This window comes from Peromyscus leucopus, chromosome 6, assembly GCF_004664715.2.
Source record: "Peromyscus leucopus breed LL Stock chromosome 6, UCI_PerLeu_2.1, whole genome shotgun sequence".
NCBI lineage: Eukaryota > Metazoa > Chordata > Mammalia > Rodentia > Cricetidae > Peromyscus > Peromyscus leucopus.
The window spans coordinates 69,963,494-69,979,382 of NC_051068.1; the positions used below are offsets into that span (position 1 = coordinate 69,963,494).

The following is a 15,889-nucleotide window of genomic DNA, read 5'->3' on the forward strand; positions in this document are numbered from 1 at the left end:
AGCTGGGAATTGAACCCACATTCTCTAGAAGAGTAGCCAGTACTCCAAACCACTGAACTTTCTCTCTAGCCCCACAGCAGATTTTTTTAAGCTAAATATTCTGAGCTTAAGGAGGGCTGACTGTGTCTTTTCTTTGAAATGCATGACAACAAGTAATGCTATATATGTCCATAATTACAAAGCAGATTGTTTAAGGGAAAGGCTATAATTAAGTTAATTGTTCAGAAAATATTCATTACTGGGTTTGTTTGATTGTTTTTTTTTTCTTCAGACTGGGTCTTTCCCTGGCTATCCTAGAACTTACCATGTAGACTAGGCTGCCCTCAAACCCACAGAGATCTGCCTGCCTCTGTCTACCAAGTGCTGGGATTAAAGGTGTGTGCCACCATGCCCAGCTTTATTACCATTATTACATTATTATTATTATTATTATTATTATTATTATTATTAGCTTTTTTGAGACAGGGTTTCTCTGTGTAGTTTTGTGCCTTTCCTAGAACTCACTTTGGAGACCAGGCTGGCCTCTAACTCACAGAGATCCACCTGGCTCTGCCTCCCGAGTGCTGGGACTAAAGGTGTGTGCCACCACCGCCTGGCCCATATTTTTATAGTTATGCCTTTTTCCATTAACAAGTAAACAGCCTTCCTGTGCACCTGAGTGGTACTTATTAAATAGTTATTGTGTGCTATCAACTTCATTAAGGGCTCTATAAAATAGCTATTTGATAATAACATGGAATTATTAATAAGACTCCTTTCTTAGGTGGGGAAATAGAAAGCTTAAATGGTTTGCATGTGGTTATAGTATAGCCAGGGTTAAAAAAAAAAAAACCTGGGCGCAATCCCACACTCACAGAGCAGCGATCTCTGTGAGTCAGCAGCTACAAGGAGCTCAAAAAAAAAAAAAAAAAAAAAAAAAAAAAAAAAAAAAAAAAACCTGGGTGTGGTGGCACAGGCCTAATATCTTTGATCCCCGCACTCAGGAGGCAGAGGCAGGCAGATCTCTGAGTTCAAAGCTAGCCTGGTCTACATAACTACTTCCAGGCTAGTCAGGGTTATATAGTGAGAACCTGTCTTTTAAAAAAGTTTTTTTTTTAAATCTGTTTTTACTGGTTGTGGTGGTGCATGGCTGTTATCATGGCACTTAGGAGGTAGAGCCAAGAGAGTTGAAAGTCAATCCTTGGTTACATAGTGAGTTCAAGGCAAACCTGGATTCATGACAAAAATAATAATAATGTAAATTATAATAAGCAGGGTGCTGGTGGCTCACGCCTTTAATACCAGCACTAGGGAAGCAAAGGCAGACTGATCTGTGTGAGTTCGAGGCCAGCCTGGTCTACAGAGTGAGTTCCAGGACAGCCAGGGCTCTTACACAGAGAAACCCTGTCTTGAAAAACCAAAATAATAGTAATAATATAATAATAATAACAAAATAAATCCTATACTTAGTATCTGTCTTAGTTCCTTTTCTTTTATAGAGATTTGGTAATTTATAAAGAATAAAAGTTTATTCCATTTATGATTCTGGAGGCTGGGATCTAAGGTTTAGAATTTATTTCTTTTAGTTGTAGAGGCTGGGAACAAAATTTAGTCCAAACAAAATTTAGTAATGACCTTCTTTGTCTGTCTGTCTCTCACATACATACATACATACATACACACACATACATACACACACACACACACAGAGAAGAGAAAAACGCAGACATCTTTTTATAAGGAACACACTTGCACAACATTTGACCCACTTCTGTGATAACCGAGTTAATTTATTTAATTAACTCATGAGGACAGGATCATTTTAATCCAGTGGTTCTCAACCTGTGGGTCAAGACCCCTTTGGAGTCAAATGACCTTTTCATAGGGGTTGCCTAAGACCATTCATAAAAGTAGAAAAATTACAGTTATAAAGTAGCAATGAAAATGATTTTATGGTTAGGGGATCACCACAACATGAAGAACTGTATCAAAAGAGTCCAGCATTAGGAAGGTTGAAAACCACTGCCTTAGCCTAATTATTTCTTTAAGATCATGTTCCTTTCCTCTGGATAGTCAGTTATAATCTAACTGTGTCAACTCAAAGCAGCAACTTTTGTATTTGATTGCCCTGTCTAGTGGGCTCATTTAGGTTAATAACAGAAATGCTATAGATTTGATGGATGTCTACCCAGTGCAGTCTTTTTGCTTTTGTTTAGCACTAGTTGATCAAATTGGCTTCAACTGCTTTTTCTGATAGAAGCAGCATTTTAGATACTGTGCAAAATCAGTGTCAAGAATTTTGACTTCAATTAAAACAGTCATCATTTTTTGCTTCAAAAAAAAAAAAATCCCGTTCTTCAAATTGTTGCACTGGGGACATGTATTTCCAATACATAAACTTTGCAGGCAATTCACACCACAGCCCTTACCAACTCTGCTGAGGTGTGGTTCCTCTCCAACCTCCCTGCTAAAGCATTCCTACCATTTAGTATCTATAACAGGCATAGTAGTGAGTCAGAGACTCTCTCTCTCTCCAAAACTAAAGTACCAAATCCCATACCATCAGCATTAACTATGAGAATTTGAAAACTCCAGTGGACCAGTAGGGGTTAACACATTAGAGAAAACTACTGACTGAATGTTTGAAGTCATATGAAAACCAGGGCAGTCAGAACTATGCATCAGTTACATAACTGCAATGTTTTCTATTTAAGACAATCTCAGAATGTTACCAGTTTAAGTTCAAGTACACCAAAAATGGACCAATCATGGACTTTATAAGGTATTGTTTTATAGTTTTATTTTTGCATTATCAATTATCACTTATTAATGCTATTTAGCTAGACGCCAAGACTATTTTTGAAACTTCTCAAACTCCCAGTTAGCAAAACTCCCAGTTGGCTTTACAAAATAGAGTAGTAGGATGTGAGGTCGATATGACTGTCAACCATTGTTGATCCCCAGGATTTTTTTTTTTTTTTTTTTTTTTTTTTTTTGGTGTTTCAAGACAGGGTTTCTCTGTGTAGCTTTGCGCCTTTCTTGGATCTCGCTCTGTAGACCAAGGCTAGCCTCGGATCCCCAGGATTAATTTGACTGTTCTGGGTGCCTAGCTTGGTGCTCCCTTCCTTTATCACCTGTCGGGTGATTCCTTCCCAATGCCACACACACACACACACACACACACACACACACACACACACACACACACACACTCAGTCAAAGAGGACAACCTTCCCTGATAGTGGAGGATTGTTCTTCATTCAGGGTTTATGAGTAGCTGTGATTTTTCTGCTAGAACCCCCAGACAAGCTCTCAAAATGGAACAAAACTTAGAATGCCACAAGATCATGTGTTAATTATGTACTATTTTAATTACAAAAAAATGAATTTGAGTGGTTAGAAATGTAATTAAAATCCATCGTTCATTTCCTTTAAACACCATGTATAAAATGTGTATTTAGCTTATAATAATGATGTTAATAATGATACTAAATTTTTATAATAGTGACATGAAAATATTTTTGTGGTAACTTTCAATCTAGTAACAATGTTTTAAAAGAATAATCTCAAATTGTTAAAATGTGAGATAATATTAGAAGTCATAAGTCTTATGAAAGAAATTTATTTCTGATTCTTTTCTAGCAAAAATCAAAACAATAAATCTAGTACAACATCTGCTGACACCAAGAAAGCAAGTATTCTCCTCATTCGGAAGATTTATGTCCTAATGCAAAATCTAGGACCTTTGCCTAATGATGTTTGTTTGACCATGAAACTTTTCTACTATGATGAAGGTACTACTTGCAGTATATCTTGATTTAGTTTTATATTTCAAAAACTGGTTTCTACTTATAATGTTTTGGCACCTAAATTGTTACAGAGTCTTTGAAATTAGAAAATTTGCATTTAATATAAGTATTTGAAAAAGAAACATTGGTGGCTGGGGAGACAATTCAGAGGTTAAGAGCACTTGCTGCTCTTTCAGAGGACTAGGGTATGATTCCCAGCACCAATTGTGGTAGGCGACAGAATTGCCTGTAACTCCATGTCCAGGGCAATCCAGTGCCCTCTTCTGGCCTTCTCAGGCACCTGTGGACAAAGACAGACAGGCAGTCACACATACAAAATGAATAAAAATAAAATAAACATTGAAAAACAAAATTGTAAGCCGGGCAGGGGGGGCGCACACCTTTAATCCCAGCACTCGGGAGGCAGAGGCAGGCGGATCTCTGAGTTCGAGGCTAGCCTGGTCTACAAATCGTGTTCCAGGAAAGGCGCAAAGCTATACAGAGAAACCCTGCCTCGAAAAACCAAAAAAAAAAAATTGTTGCTGGGTGGTGGCGGCACACATCTCCCAGCATCTGGGAGGCAGAGGAAGGTGGATCTCTGGCAAAAGTAGGATTTAAAATGCTTTTCTCTGGGCTGGAGAGATGGTTCAGTAGTTAAGAGCATTGGCTGTTCTTCCAGAGGTCCTAAGTTCAATTCCCAGCAACCATGTGATGGCTTACAACCATCTATAGTGGGATCTGATGCCCTCTTCTGGCTTAAAGTTGGTTAGGGCACTCATATACATAAAATAAATCTTTTTTAAAAATTCATTTCTCTAGTGATAAGAACATCTATAGGAAATGCAACTTACTCATAATTAAAGAAATGGAATAGTAAAATGCTACTTTTTATTTACCAGATTGATAAAACTTGTGAACCCACAATTGAGAAAATATGTGCTCTTAAACTTTCTTGAGCGAATGCACATAGGAGCAAAATTTTCTTTTTTTCTTTTTTCCCCGGAGCTGAGGACTGAACCCAGGGCCTTGCACTTGCTAGGCAAGTGCTCTACCACTGAGCTAAAGCCCTATCCCCTAGCAAAATTTTCAGAAGACTTTTTGTCAGTATTTTTAAAAATGTTGGCTTTTGAGGGGAGCTGAAGAGATGGCTCAGTGGCTAAGAGCACCACTTGCTCTTCCAGAGGACCTGGATTCAATTCCCAGCACCCACATCACAGCTCACAACTGTCTGTAACTCCAGTTCCAGGGGACCTAACACCCATGGCAAAACACCAGTGCACATAAAGTTAAATAAAAAATTTTTTTTAATGTTGGTTTTCAACATTGCATTAAAGAGCTGGGCAAGTCAGCCAGGCTACATTCAGTGTGACACTGGAGCTACCACATTCTAAAGTAGTAAGTATCAGCCACCCTTGTTTTGTTCTCCTCTCCGTTAGTCATGCTGGAACACCTGAGCTTGTTAACCATACAATGGATTATTACCATAATGTAGAAGCCAGCTGAACAGATGTTTCAGGGAATTATTCCTATTTCTGGAGTAGTTGGGCTTATCTGTGGATATGTGGCTGAATAGTTTGAATGGCCTGTCTATAAAGTTATAGGCAGATTTGCTTTCTCATGTTTGCTGACACTTCCTCTGTGGCCCTATTTTACCAACATCCCCTGAAATGTTTACCATGGGCTTAAACTGCCAAGTTTGAGACAGGGTCTCTTTGTGTAGCCCAGGCAGTACTCACTCTCTATATAGACCAGAGTGACCTCAAACTCACAGGGATCCTCCTGAGTGCTGAAATTAAAGGCACGCACCAGCACCACCTATGTTCTTACAGACAGCTTTGTAAAGATTTAGTCGTCTGTGCTTCATTTCTAATCTGGTTGTGTTTTAATTTTAAAACTATATCATATTATCATAATTTTTGTAGATAACAGAAAAATAAATATGCAGTGTTTCTTTCAGGTATACATAATGAATAAACACTTCATAACTGGAAAAAAAAGGTTTTGGTTTTATGGTACTGGGGCTTGAACTTAAGGTCTTATGCATGCTAGTCAAGCATTCTACCATGAAGCCATATCTCTCACTCCAAAATTTAATATTTTAACTTATAAATGATATACCTAGAAAAATATTTTGAGACTTGCTTGCACAATTATTCAAGATTATGTATTTATAAGAATTTTTATTATAACAGTGGTTAAAATAGGAATGAAGTGTAAACAAATAGAATATCTTCCTTGGAGACTTGAGTAAGTAAATTATGTTGCATCTATATAAAAAAATACTATATGAACTGTTAAAATCACAGAGGGGCTGCAGCAATGCTCTTGTTACTGACCAGCCCCTTGCACTTGCAAGTACTGAAAAAAGCAGAGCAAGGCATGATCTCCCTGAATTTTTCAAGGATGTTTAAGGATATATAGTGCATAGAAAGTATGCAAACATGAAATATTACTGTTACATGTATAATATATTTTCTATGTAAACACAAGGCATTCTTTTTATTACATGCATGATATTTTTTAGCACATAAGGCAACAACAAGTAACACCTTTTAACAATTACTTGCTATGTGCCTATTCAGTTCTGAACATTTTACACTTTACTATTTTATATCCACAGCGATCTCTTGTGGGTAGGTATTGTTATTTTCTCCATTTGACAAAGAAAATAAACCAAGAATGATAAATAATTTGCTCACAGTCAAATAGCCAGTCAAGAAAAATGTTACCCTTAAAGACTTGGGCCAGGTGGTGGTGGCACACGCCTTTAATCCCAGCACTTGGAAAGCAGAGCCAGGGGCTCTCTGTGAGTTCGAGGCCAGCCTGGTCTGCAGAGTGAGATCCAGGACAGGCACCAAAACTACACAGAGAAACCCTGTCTCAAAAAAAAAAAAAAAAAAAATGAGGACTTTGATATAGGAGTTGCATCTCTACATTTTTAGCTTAGGTTTTTCTGTCTGAATTTAATCTTGTTGTGTTTCTATATGACTATTTCAATTTTTTCAGTTTATACTTCCTTTTTTGTAGTTACACCCCCAGATTACCAACCTCCAGGTTTTAAGGATGGTGATTGTGAAGGAGTAATATTTGATGGGGACCCTACATACTTAAATGTGGGAGAAGTCCCGACACCTTTTCACACCTTCAGATTAAAAGTGACCACTGAGAAAGAACGAATGGAAAATATTGATTCAACCATATTAACACCAAAACAATCAAAAATACCATTTCGAAAAATCATAATGGACAAAGATGATGTAGAAGATGACAGTCATGTAAGTGGAACATATTTAATTATAAAGTGTAATAGTAGCAAACTTTAACTTTGAGGACTTTGATAGAATTTAATGTTTCTATAAATACTGTAGTAAAATCTTCATTCTGTAGAAGAAAAAACTTAAAAAAAAAAAAAAAAAAAAAAAAAAAAAAAAAAAAAAATCTTCATTCTGTAGAACTTCATTCTGAGACAGGAACAAATGGCTGGTTATACAGGAGATCAAATTCTGATTGCTAGGCCTATTCCTTGAGCACTTTGTCTGCTGCACTATCTCACAGGCTTTTGTTTTTAAAAGACAGGGTTCAGGCTAGCTGTTAACTTGCTGTGTAACTGAGGCTGCCCTTGAACTTCTAATCCTCCTGCCTCCACCTCCTAAATGTTGAGATTGCAGGTGTGAACCACCATGCCAGCTAGGAATTTTGTAGCATTCTTTAAAATATTTGAGTCTCAGGATGAGAGATAAAGTTCTTGCTGCACAAGCATAAAGATGTGTATGATCAGTTTCCTAGAACCCATGTAAAAGCTGCATATCATTGTGCAAATCTGTAACCCTTGCACTGGGAGGGTTGGGACTAGAAGCAGGATTCTAGGAACTTGCTGTCTAAAACACTCAGCTCCAGGTTCAGTCAGTGATACTCTGTCTCAAAATACATAAATAAGTTTAGCATGGTAGTGCACACCGTTAAATCTCAGCACTCAGGAGACAAAGGTATACAGATCTCTGTGAGTTTGAGGCCAGCCTGGTCTACAAAGCGAGTTCCAGGATAGACAGGGCTGTTACACAGGTGAATTCTGTCTCAAAAATTAGTTAATTAATTAATTAAAAAACAAAGTTGCCTTGTGGTAGTAATTGTAGCATCATTTGTATTCCTAGCAAACTTAAGATAGTTGTAGTTAACCGTTACATAAAGCAAATGTGTTTATTAATATTCATATCTAATGTTTTCATTTATTCTTAAAATGTGTTCAATTTGTCTTCATATTTATATAGAATAATTTCGACATTAAAACTAAAATGGATGAACAGAAAGAAAACTTGGGAGCTTCTGAAATTAAAGGTAAGAAGCTAACAAAAATGTTTATTAACTACCAATTCAATTTTATACCATTTTAACTTTATTTTTTTTTTTTAACAGAACCAACTTTAGATTATAAGGAAGAAGAAATTATGCAGTTCAAAAAAAGCCCAAGTCCTTCAATTTCTCATTGTCAGGTATAAACTCCATCTGGCTTTCAATTTTATTTTGTTTTGTCTTGTTTTATTTTACCTGTTTGTTTGAGACAGATTCTTGGTGCTGGTGGCACACATGCCTTTCTGGTGGATCTCTGTGAATTCAAGGCCAGCCTGGTCTACAGAGGAAATTCCAGGACAGCCAAGACTGTTACACAGAGAAACCCTGTTTTTAAAAAAAATAGGGAGGGGGAGAAAGAGATAGGGTCTTACAATATAGCTCTAGTTGGCCTAGAACTCACTATGTAGGCCACACTGGCCGCAAACTTGCAGCCATGTTCCTACCTCTGCTTCTTGAGTGTTGGGATTATAGATGTGAACTATCACATCTGGCCTTAAATTATTTTATGTGCATGGATATTTTGCTTATATATATTTTATGTATACTATATCAATGTCTAGTGCCCATGGAGGCTAGACGAGGACATCAGATCCCCTGGGACTGGAGTTAAAGCCAGTTATGGACCACCATGGAGGTGTTAGGATCCCTTGTCTTCTGTAAGAGCAGCCAGTGTTCTTTACCATTGAGCCATGCAGCCCCTGCTTTAATTTTTTAAAAGATGATTGCTTATATGCTTATTTCATTATTGCTCAGGTTTTCTTATCTTTTGTGTTATAGAATAAAAGTAGGTGTTTATTATATAAAATTATTAAGAAGGTTTTTTAGTATATCACTGTGAATTTATTTAATAATATACCTTATGATGGCTGATGAGATGGCTCAGAAGATAAAGGGAATTGCTACCAAATCTGATAACCTCTGATTCCCAAAACCCACGTGATGGAGGGAAAAAAGCCAATTCCTTCAAGATGTCTTCTGATCTCTAACATGTGTACTGAGGTGTACATGCTTCTTTCCCCAATAAATAAATACAAAATAAAATTAATGTTCATAGACTCTAAGAATTTCAGAACTAGATAAAATCTTACACATTTTTTTTTGTTTGTTTGAGGGATTGAGAGATGGTCCTAGTAAGTAACCTTAGCTAGCCTGGAACTCACTAGACTAAGCTGGCCTCAAATTTATGGCAATCTTCTTTCTGCCTCTTGAGTGTTTGTGACTAGAAGTGTGAGCTATGCAAGTCAGTGGTGTCGCACGCCTTTAATCTCAGCACTCAGGAGGCAGAGGCAGGCAGATCTCTGTGAGTTTGGGGACAGCCAGGGATACACAGAGAAACCCTGTCTAAAAAAAAAAGTATGAGCCACTATTTAGCACAAGATACTAAACTTTGTATGATTAATATTTTGGATCCCACTTATTATGGTATGTTATATTGTTTTGTGAAATATGTTTTCTAGGTTGAACAGTTAGTCAGTAAAACATCTGAACTTGATGTGTCTGAAAGCAAAACAAGAAGTGGGAAAATCTTTCAGAGTAAAATGGTAAATATAATTCCATCTTCATGTGTGAATTTATGTTTCTGTATTTTTGGGTGTTTTTTTTTTCCAGACAGGGTTTCTCCATGTAGTTTTGGTGCCTGTCCTGGAGCTCTCTCTGTAGACCAGGCTGGCCTCGAACTCACAGAGATCCACCTGGCTCTGCCTCCTCAGTGCTGAGATTATAAAGGCCTGTGCCACTGCCACCCAGCTTCTGTATTTTTCTGTTTGTTTGTTTTGGTTTTGGTTTGTTTTTAAGACAGGGTCTCTCTGTCTATCTCTTTATCTATCTACTCTCTCTCTCTCTCTCTCTCTCTCTCTCTCTCTCTCTCTCTCTCACACACACACACACACACACACACACACACACACACACACTCACTCACTCACAAACATGCAGGCACATAGGCTGTCCTGGAACTCACTATGTATGCCAGGCTGGATCTCAGAGATCTGCCTACCTCTGTCTCCTGGGTGCTGATCTTAAATGCATTCACCACCACTTCTGGCTATTTTCTGGTGTTTCTTTTTTTCATGATTTATTTTTATTTTATGTGCCTTGGTACTTTGCCTGCATTTCTGTCCATGTGAGAGTGTCAGATCCTCTGGAACTGAAGTTACAGATAGGTGTGAACCGCCCTGTGGGTGCTGAGAATTGAACTCGAGTACTCTGAAAGAGCAGCCAGTGCTCTTAACAGCTGATCCATCCTATCAGCCCCATATTCTCAAGTATTTCTTAAGTAGCTGTTTATTGTGTGTCAGGTACACACTAGGTGCCAGGGACACACACACAGATGGACACACACACACACACACACACACATATTTAGATGGATGGATGGATAGATGGTAGATAGAGGAATAGATAGATGAAAGAGAGAGAAATAGAACAATGATATAAGGTCATTATAGAAGTCTTAATGGCTTACATGGAGGTGCAAAGCAAAGAATAGAAATTTGAATCAAATACATCAGCATGAAGAATCTGAAAATAGTTCTGAGAAATATTATCTAAACTCTTAAGGAAAGTATTCTAGAATACCAGAGAGTTCCCATGTTCTATTTTGTAAATTGATTATTTACAAAATTGATTACATTACAGATTGATCTTTGTAGATATCTTGCATAAAACATATTAAGAAATCAGTTTTAGTTTTCATAACTAATTTTACTAAATAGAAGTTTAGATTTGATTTGATTTTTCAAGACAAGGTCTCAGGACACCCAAACTGGTGTTGAACTCACTGTGTAGCTGAGGATGACCTTAAATTCCTGCTCCTCCTGTTTCTGCCTTTAGTGCACAGTGACTATAGCTGCATCCTCCATGCCTAGCTCATATTTTATTTTAGACATTTAAGTTACTCTCAAAGATTTAGTTCTATGCTAGAACATAGCTTCCTAACATCTTGTTCAGTGACATCATAATGGCAGTTTGAAATTGGACATTAGGAATATTCACAGCATGGAAATCAACAAATGCCTCAGGAGTTCTCCCATAGAGCTGATTGTAAAACATCTCCCAGAGTCGCAGTAATTATGCTACCTTGTTTATGTGTCTTTTTCTTCCCCACATTCTCAGTAGGAAGTTAGAACTAGTGGAAGGCAATATTGAAGCTAGTATGCTGATGGAAGCAAGAAACAAAGAAATGTAAGCTGGGTGTGGTGGTGCACACTTGTTATCCCAGCACTTGAGAAGGGGCATGTAGAAGATAGCTGTGAGTTTGAGGCCACCCTGGGCTACTTGGCACATTGCAGGCCAGCATGAGCTACAGGGGAAAACTCTGTGGAGGGGAAGGGCTCAGAAATTAGAGATATCAAGAATTATTACTTCCAGCAACAAAACATTCTTTCTAGCCAGCTTCAAGTTAGGATGACTATCTTTTACTAGGATATAAGAAGATAGTCAGAAGTTGGGCAGTAGTGGTGGCCCTTGTTTTTAATCCCAGCACTCAGCAGGAAGAGACAGATCTCTATTAGTTCAAGGCCAGCCTGGTCTACAGAGTTCTAGGACAGCCAAGGGCTGTTACACAGAGAAACCCTGTCTCAAAAAACCAAAATAAGGAAGAAACGAAGAAAGGGAGAAAGGAAGGAAGGAAGGCAGGAAGGAAGGAAGGCAGGAAGGCAGGAAGGCAAAAGGATTTAGCAGTGTTGAGAATCCAGGGCCTCACATATGCAAGATACTGAGCCATGCCTCCTGCTGAAAGGGCAATTTCAAGCATAAAAAAAGATGTATCAGGTATGGTACCAGACACCTATAATCTCAGCACTCAGGAGGCAGAGACAAGAAGATTGTAAATTTTCAGCCAGCCTGGGCTACATGGCAAATTTGTGTCTACATAGTAAGACACAGTATCCAAAATTTTTTTGAAAAAATACTGTTAAATACTGTAAAACAAGAAGTGTATGTCTTTTTTAAGCAAAGTAATGTTAACAATTTTTTACTTTCCAACATTTATTTTAATAATTATGCATATGACATTACTCACTATTGTCAAGTAGAAAAAAATAATGTCCATCAACAGATTGGATAAATAGTTATAGCCACACGACAGAATTATTCAGCCATAAAAGGAACAAAACATCAATATACATGCAACAACTAATTGAAAGAAGTCAACCACAGAGGCCACATACCATGATTCTGTTCATATGACAGTCATAAATTTCACAGAGAAACATTGTCTCAAACAAAAAGTAAGTCAGAATTGGAGGCTGGACAAAATGACACGTCTTTAGTTCCAGTACTAGGGAGGCAGAGGCAGGCAAATCTCTTAAAGTTTTAGGATAGCCAGGACTACATAAAAAAAACCAACCTACTCTGAAAAACAAACAAAAAAGTCAGAATTTGGAAAGCTATTGAAACAAAGTATTAGGAATGGCAGGAGATTAAAGGATAGGAGACTGATAGCTGAAGATGGGCCTTCTATAGTGCTTCCAGAGTGAGAAAATGTTCTAATACTGACTATATTAGTAAATTATACAACTATGAATACTCTTAAAATTATTGAACTGTACACTTAAAATAGAAAAACCATGCAGCATCTTACATATCATGTGTCAGTGCATAAGGCTGAAAAAAATTAACTGTTCTTTGAGAAATAATGAAATAGTAATTTTTCTATCTTTGGGAGGTAAATGGAAATCAAGTACAAACTTCTAAAGAAAATCGAAAGAGAAGTCTTCGTCAGCCTGGGAAAACAGTAAGTCTAATGATAGTGTATGGATTGAATAAAATGGCAGATATCCGAATGTCATGACTATAGATTAAGATAACAGATTTGGTATTCCTGAACATACTTCAAAGCTCTGATACTCAAAACTTGTTCAAATATCTGAGGCTGCTGGGTATGGTAGATCTTTCCTGTAATCCTAGTTCTTGGGAGACTAAATAAGGAGGATTACCAACAATTGAAGTTCAACATGGCCTATATAGTAAGTTCCAATCCGGTTTGAGCTATAGTGTGAGACACTGCCTCAAACAAATAAAATGTTTTCTGAATGTAAGTAGCTCCTGTCCATTCCATGAGCAATTCAGTTATTAAAGAAATTTATAAAATAAAAATCTGTATCTGGAAAAATATAAGTAGAATGATACAATGACCTAAGAATATTCATGACTTTTGGGCTACATAATTGAACAGAGCTTTTGGGAGATCAAAACTAAGAAATAACCAAGTTGCCATATCCACATGTTCCTTGAAAATATAGTATCTCAGGAGAAAGGAAACTACTTACCTAAACTCTGTAGTTGTTTTATTTTTGGAAACTTATTTTGCTGAATCAGATAATACATTTGTCCTTTTTAAAAATATTTATATTTTAACTAAGGTTTGAATATTACTAGTTAAAATTAGACAACTGAAGGACTGGGATGTTAGGAGTAGAGTGCTTGTGTAGTATTTGTGAGGCATTGAATTTGATTTCCAAGAACAAAAAGAATTTAGACACCTGAAGTCTTAAAACTGTTTGAAATGTTTAAAAGAGAATCTAAATTATATAAGGGTTAATTAATGTTCTTTCGATTTAGACACAGGTCTGTGTAGCCCAGGTTGTCCTTGAACTCCCCAGGAGGCCTAGTATGACATTGAACTACTAGTCCTCCTTCCTTCTCCTGAGTGATGGGGCTACAGGTATGCACCACCGCACCCAGTTTATGCAGTGATGGGGATAGAACCCAGAGCTTCCTGCATGTTGGGCAAGCATTCTACTGACTGAGCTACATCCCTAACTGATATTTAAAAACAAAACAAAAAAGGTTTTATTACATTTAGTTATGCATTCATTCATTCTGCATATGTAGGTATGCATGTGTATATGTATGTGCATTCACTTCCCACAGTACCCATGTGGAGGTCAGAGTACAACTAACGTGCCAAAGTTGGTTTCCTTCTTCTACCATGAGGGTTCCAGGGATCAGACTTAGGTCATCATGCTTAGTGGCAAGTACCTTTACCTACTGAGTCATTTCACCAGCATACCCCTGCCCCAGTTAGTGTTCTTTTTTTTTTTAAACTTTATATATATGAGTACTTCATCTGAGTATATGGCTATATACTACATACATGAAGTACCCATGGAGGCCTGAAGAGGGCATCAGATCTCCTGGAACTGGAGTTACAGACAGTTGTGGGTGCTAGAAATCAAACCAGGGTCCCCTAGAAGTGCATCCTGTGCTCTTAACCACTGAATCATTTGTCTACATCCCTTGTCATAGGGTTTCTGTTGCTGCAATGAAATACCATGACCAAAAAGCAAGTTGAGGAGGAAAGGGTTTATTTTGTCTTACACTTAGCATTGTTTACCATCAAAGAAGTCAGATCAGGAGCTCAAACAGGGCAGGATCTTTGAGGCAGGAACTGATGCAGAGATCATGGAGAAGTGCTACTTACTGGTTTGCTTCCCCTAGCTTGCTCTGCCTGCTTTCTTATAGAACCACCAACACAGGGATGGCACCATCCACAGCATGCTGGGCCCTCCCACATTGATCACTAATTGAGAAAATGCTTTACAGCTGAATCTCATAGAGGCATCAACTGAGGCTCCTTCCTCTCTCATGACTCTATTTGTGTCAAGTTGACACACAAAACCAGCCAATGCACCCTGCCAGTCAGTATTTTTAATATACATCATTTCAGAAGGGAATGAATGGAGCAGGATGAAGTGACATACTCCTGAATTTCTCAGCAGTTGAGAAGATAAATCAGGATGACCATGAGTTTGAGGCCAGTTTAGATTTCAGAGTGAGTTCCATGCTCTGGGCTACCCAGTGAAAAAGAATAGAATAACTTGACACCCCACTAAAGATGTTAGGTTTCTTTCATTTCTCCATTATTGAAGAAGATTTGTATGGCGTGGTGGTGCACACCTTTAAGGGAGGCAGAGGCAGGTGGATCTCAGTGAGTTCAAGGCCACCCTCGTCTCCTGGTCTACAAAGGAGTTCCAGAACAGCCAGGGTTGTTACACAGAGAAACTATGTCTTGAAAAACCAAAAAAAAAAAAAAAAGATATGTGGTATATTTGCCTCCATGTATATATATGCACTGCATGCATGCCTGGTGCTTCTGGAAGTCAGAAGAGGGTGTTGAATTCCCTGGAATGGAAGTTATGGATGGTATGAGCCATGTGGGTGCTGGGAACTGAAATGCTCTTAACCACTGAACATCTCTCTAGCCTCCCAAAGATTTATTTTTTGTAAAACATATATGTATGTGTGTATGTTTGGCCAGGCATAGTGGTCCATGCCTTTATTCACTCCCAGCACTCAGGAGGCAGAAGAAGAACTCTTGAGTTTGAGGCCAGGCCAGTTTATATATCGAGTCTCAGGCCAGGCTGGTTTATATAGCAAGTTCCATTTCAGTGAGGGCTATATAGTAGACCCTGTCTCAAAAAAGAAAAAATAAATAAATAAATAAGGATAGCTGGACATAGTGGCACATGCCTTTAATTCCAGCATTCAGGAGGCAGAGGCAGGTGGATCTCTGTGGGTTCAAGGTCAACCTGGTCTGCATAGTGAATTCCAGGATAGCCAGAGCTATGTAGAGAAACCCTGTCTCACAAATAAAATAAAATAAAATAAAATAAAAGGATGTTTATGTGTTTGTGTCTCTGCATAGATAAATGCACATAAGTGCTGGTGCCAAAGAAACCAGATGTCCTGTACCTGGAGTTACAGGTGGTTGTGAGCCACCTGACAGGGGTGCTGGAATGGAACTTAGGTCCTGGAGGAGCATCCTCTTA

The 15,889-nt window shown here is 38.0% G+C and overlaps 1 protein-coding gene across 3 annotated transcripts in view; it reads left to right on the forward strand.

The window, feature by feature from the left end:
- Hormad1 (HORMA domain containing 1) overlaps positions 1-15,889 on the forward strand; it is a 29,698-nt gene that overhangs the window by 12,087 nt on the left and 1,722 nt on the right. Inside the window, exons 8-14 of one of the 3 annotated variants that reach the window (XM_037206897.1) lie at positions 2,694-2,761; positions 3,622-3,773; positions 6,795-7,042; positions 8,036-8,102; positions 8,181-8,257; positions 9,575-9,658; positions 12,781-12,852. In XM_037206897.1, the coding sequence (XP_037062792.1) occupies positions 2,694-2,761; positions 3,622-3,773; positions 6,795-7,042; positions 8,036-8,102; positions 8,181-8,257; positions 9,575-9,658; positions 12,781-12,852 (768 nt within the window). The remainder of the gene's footprint in view (positions 1-2,693; positions 2,762-3,621; positions 3,774-6,794; positions 7,043-8,035; positions 8,103-8,180; positions 8,258-9,574; positions 9,659-12,780; positions 12,853-15,889) is intronic. The other 2 variants (XM_028856265.2, XM_037206898.1) reach the window with 2 other exon arrangements.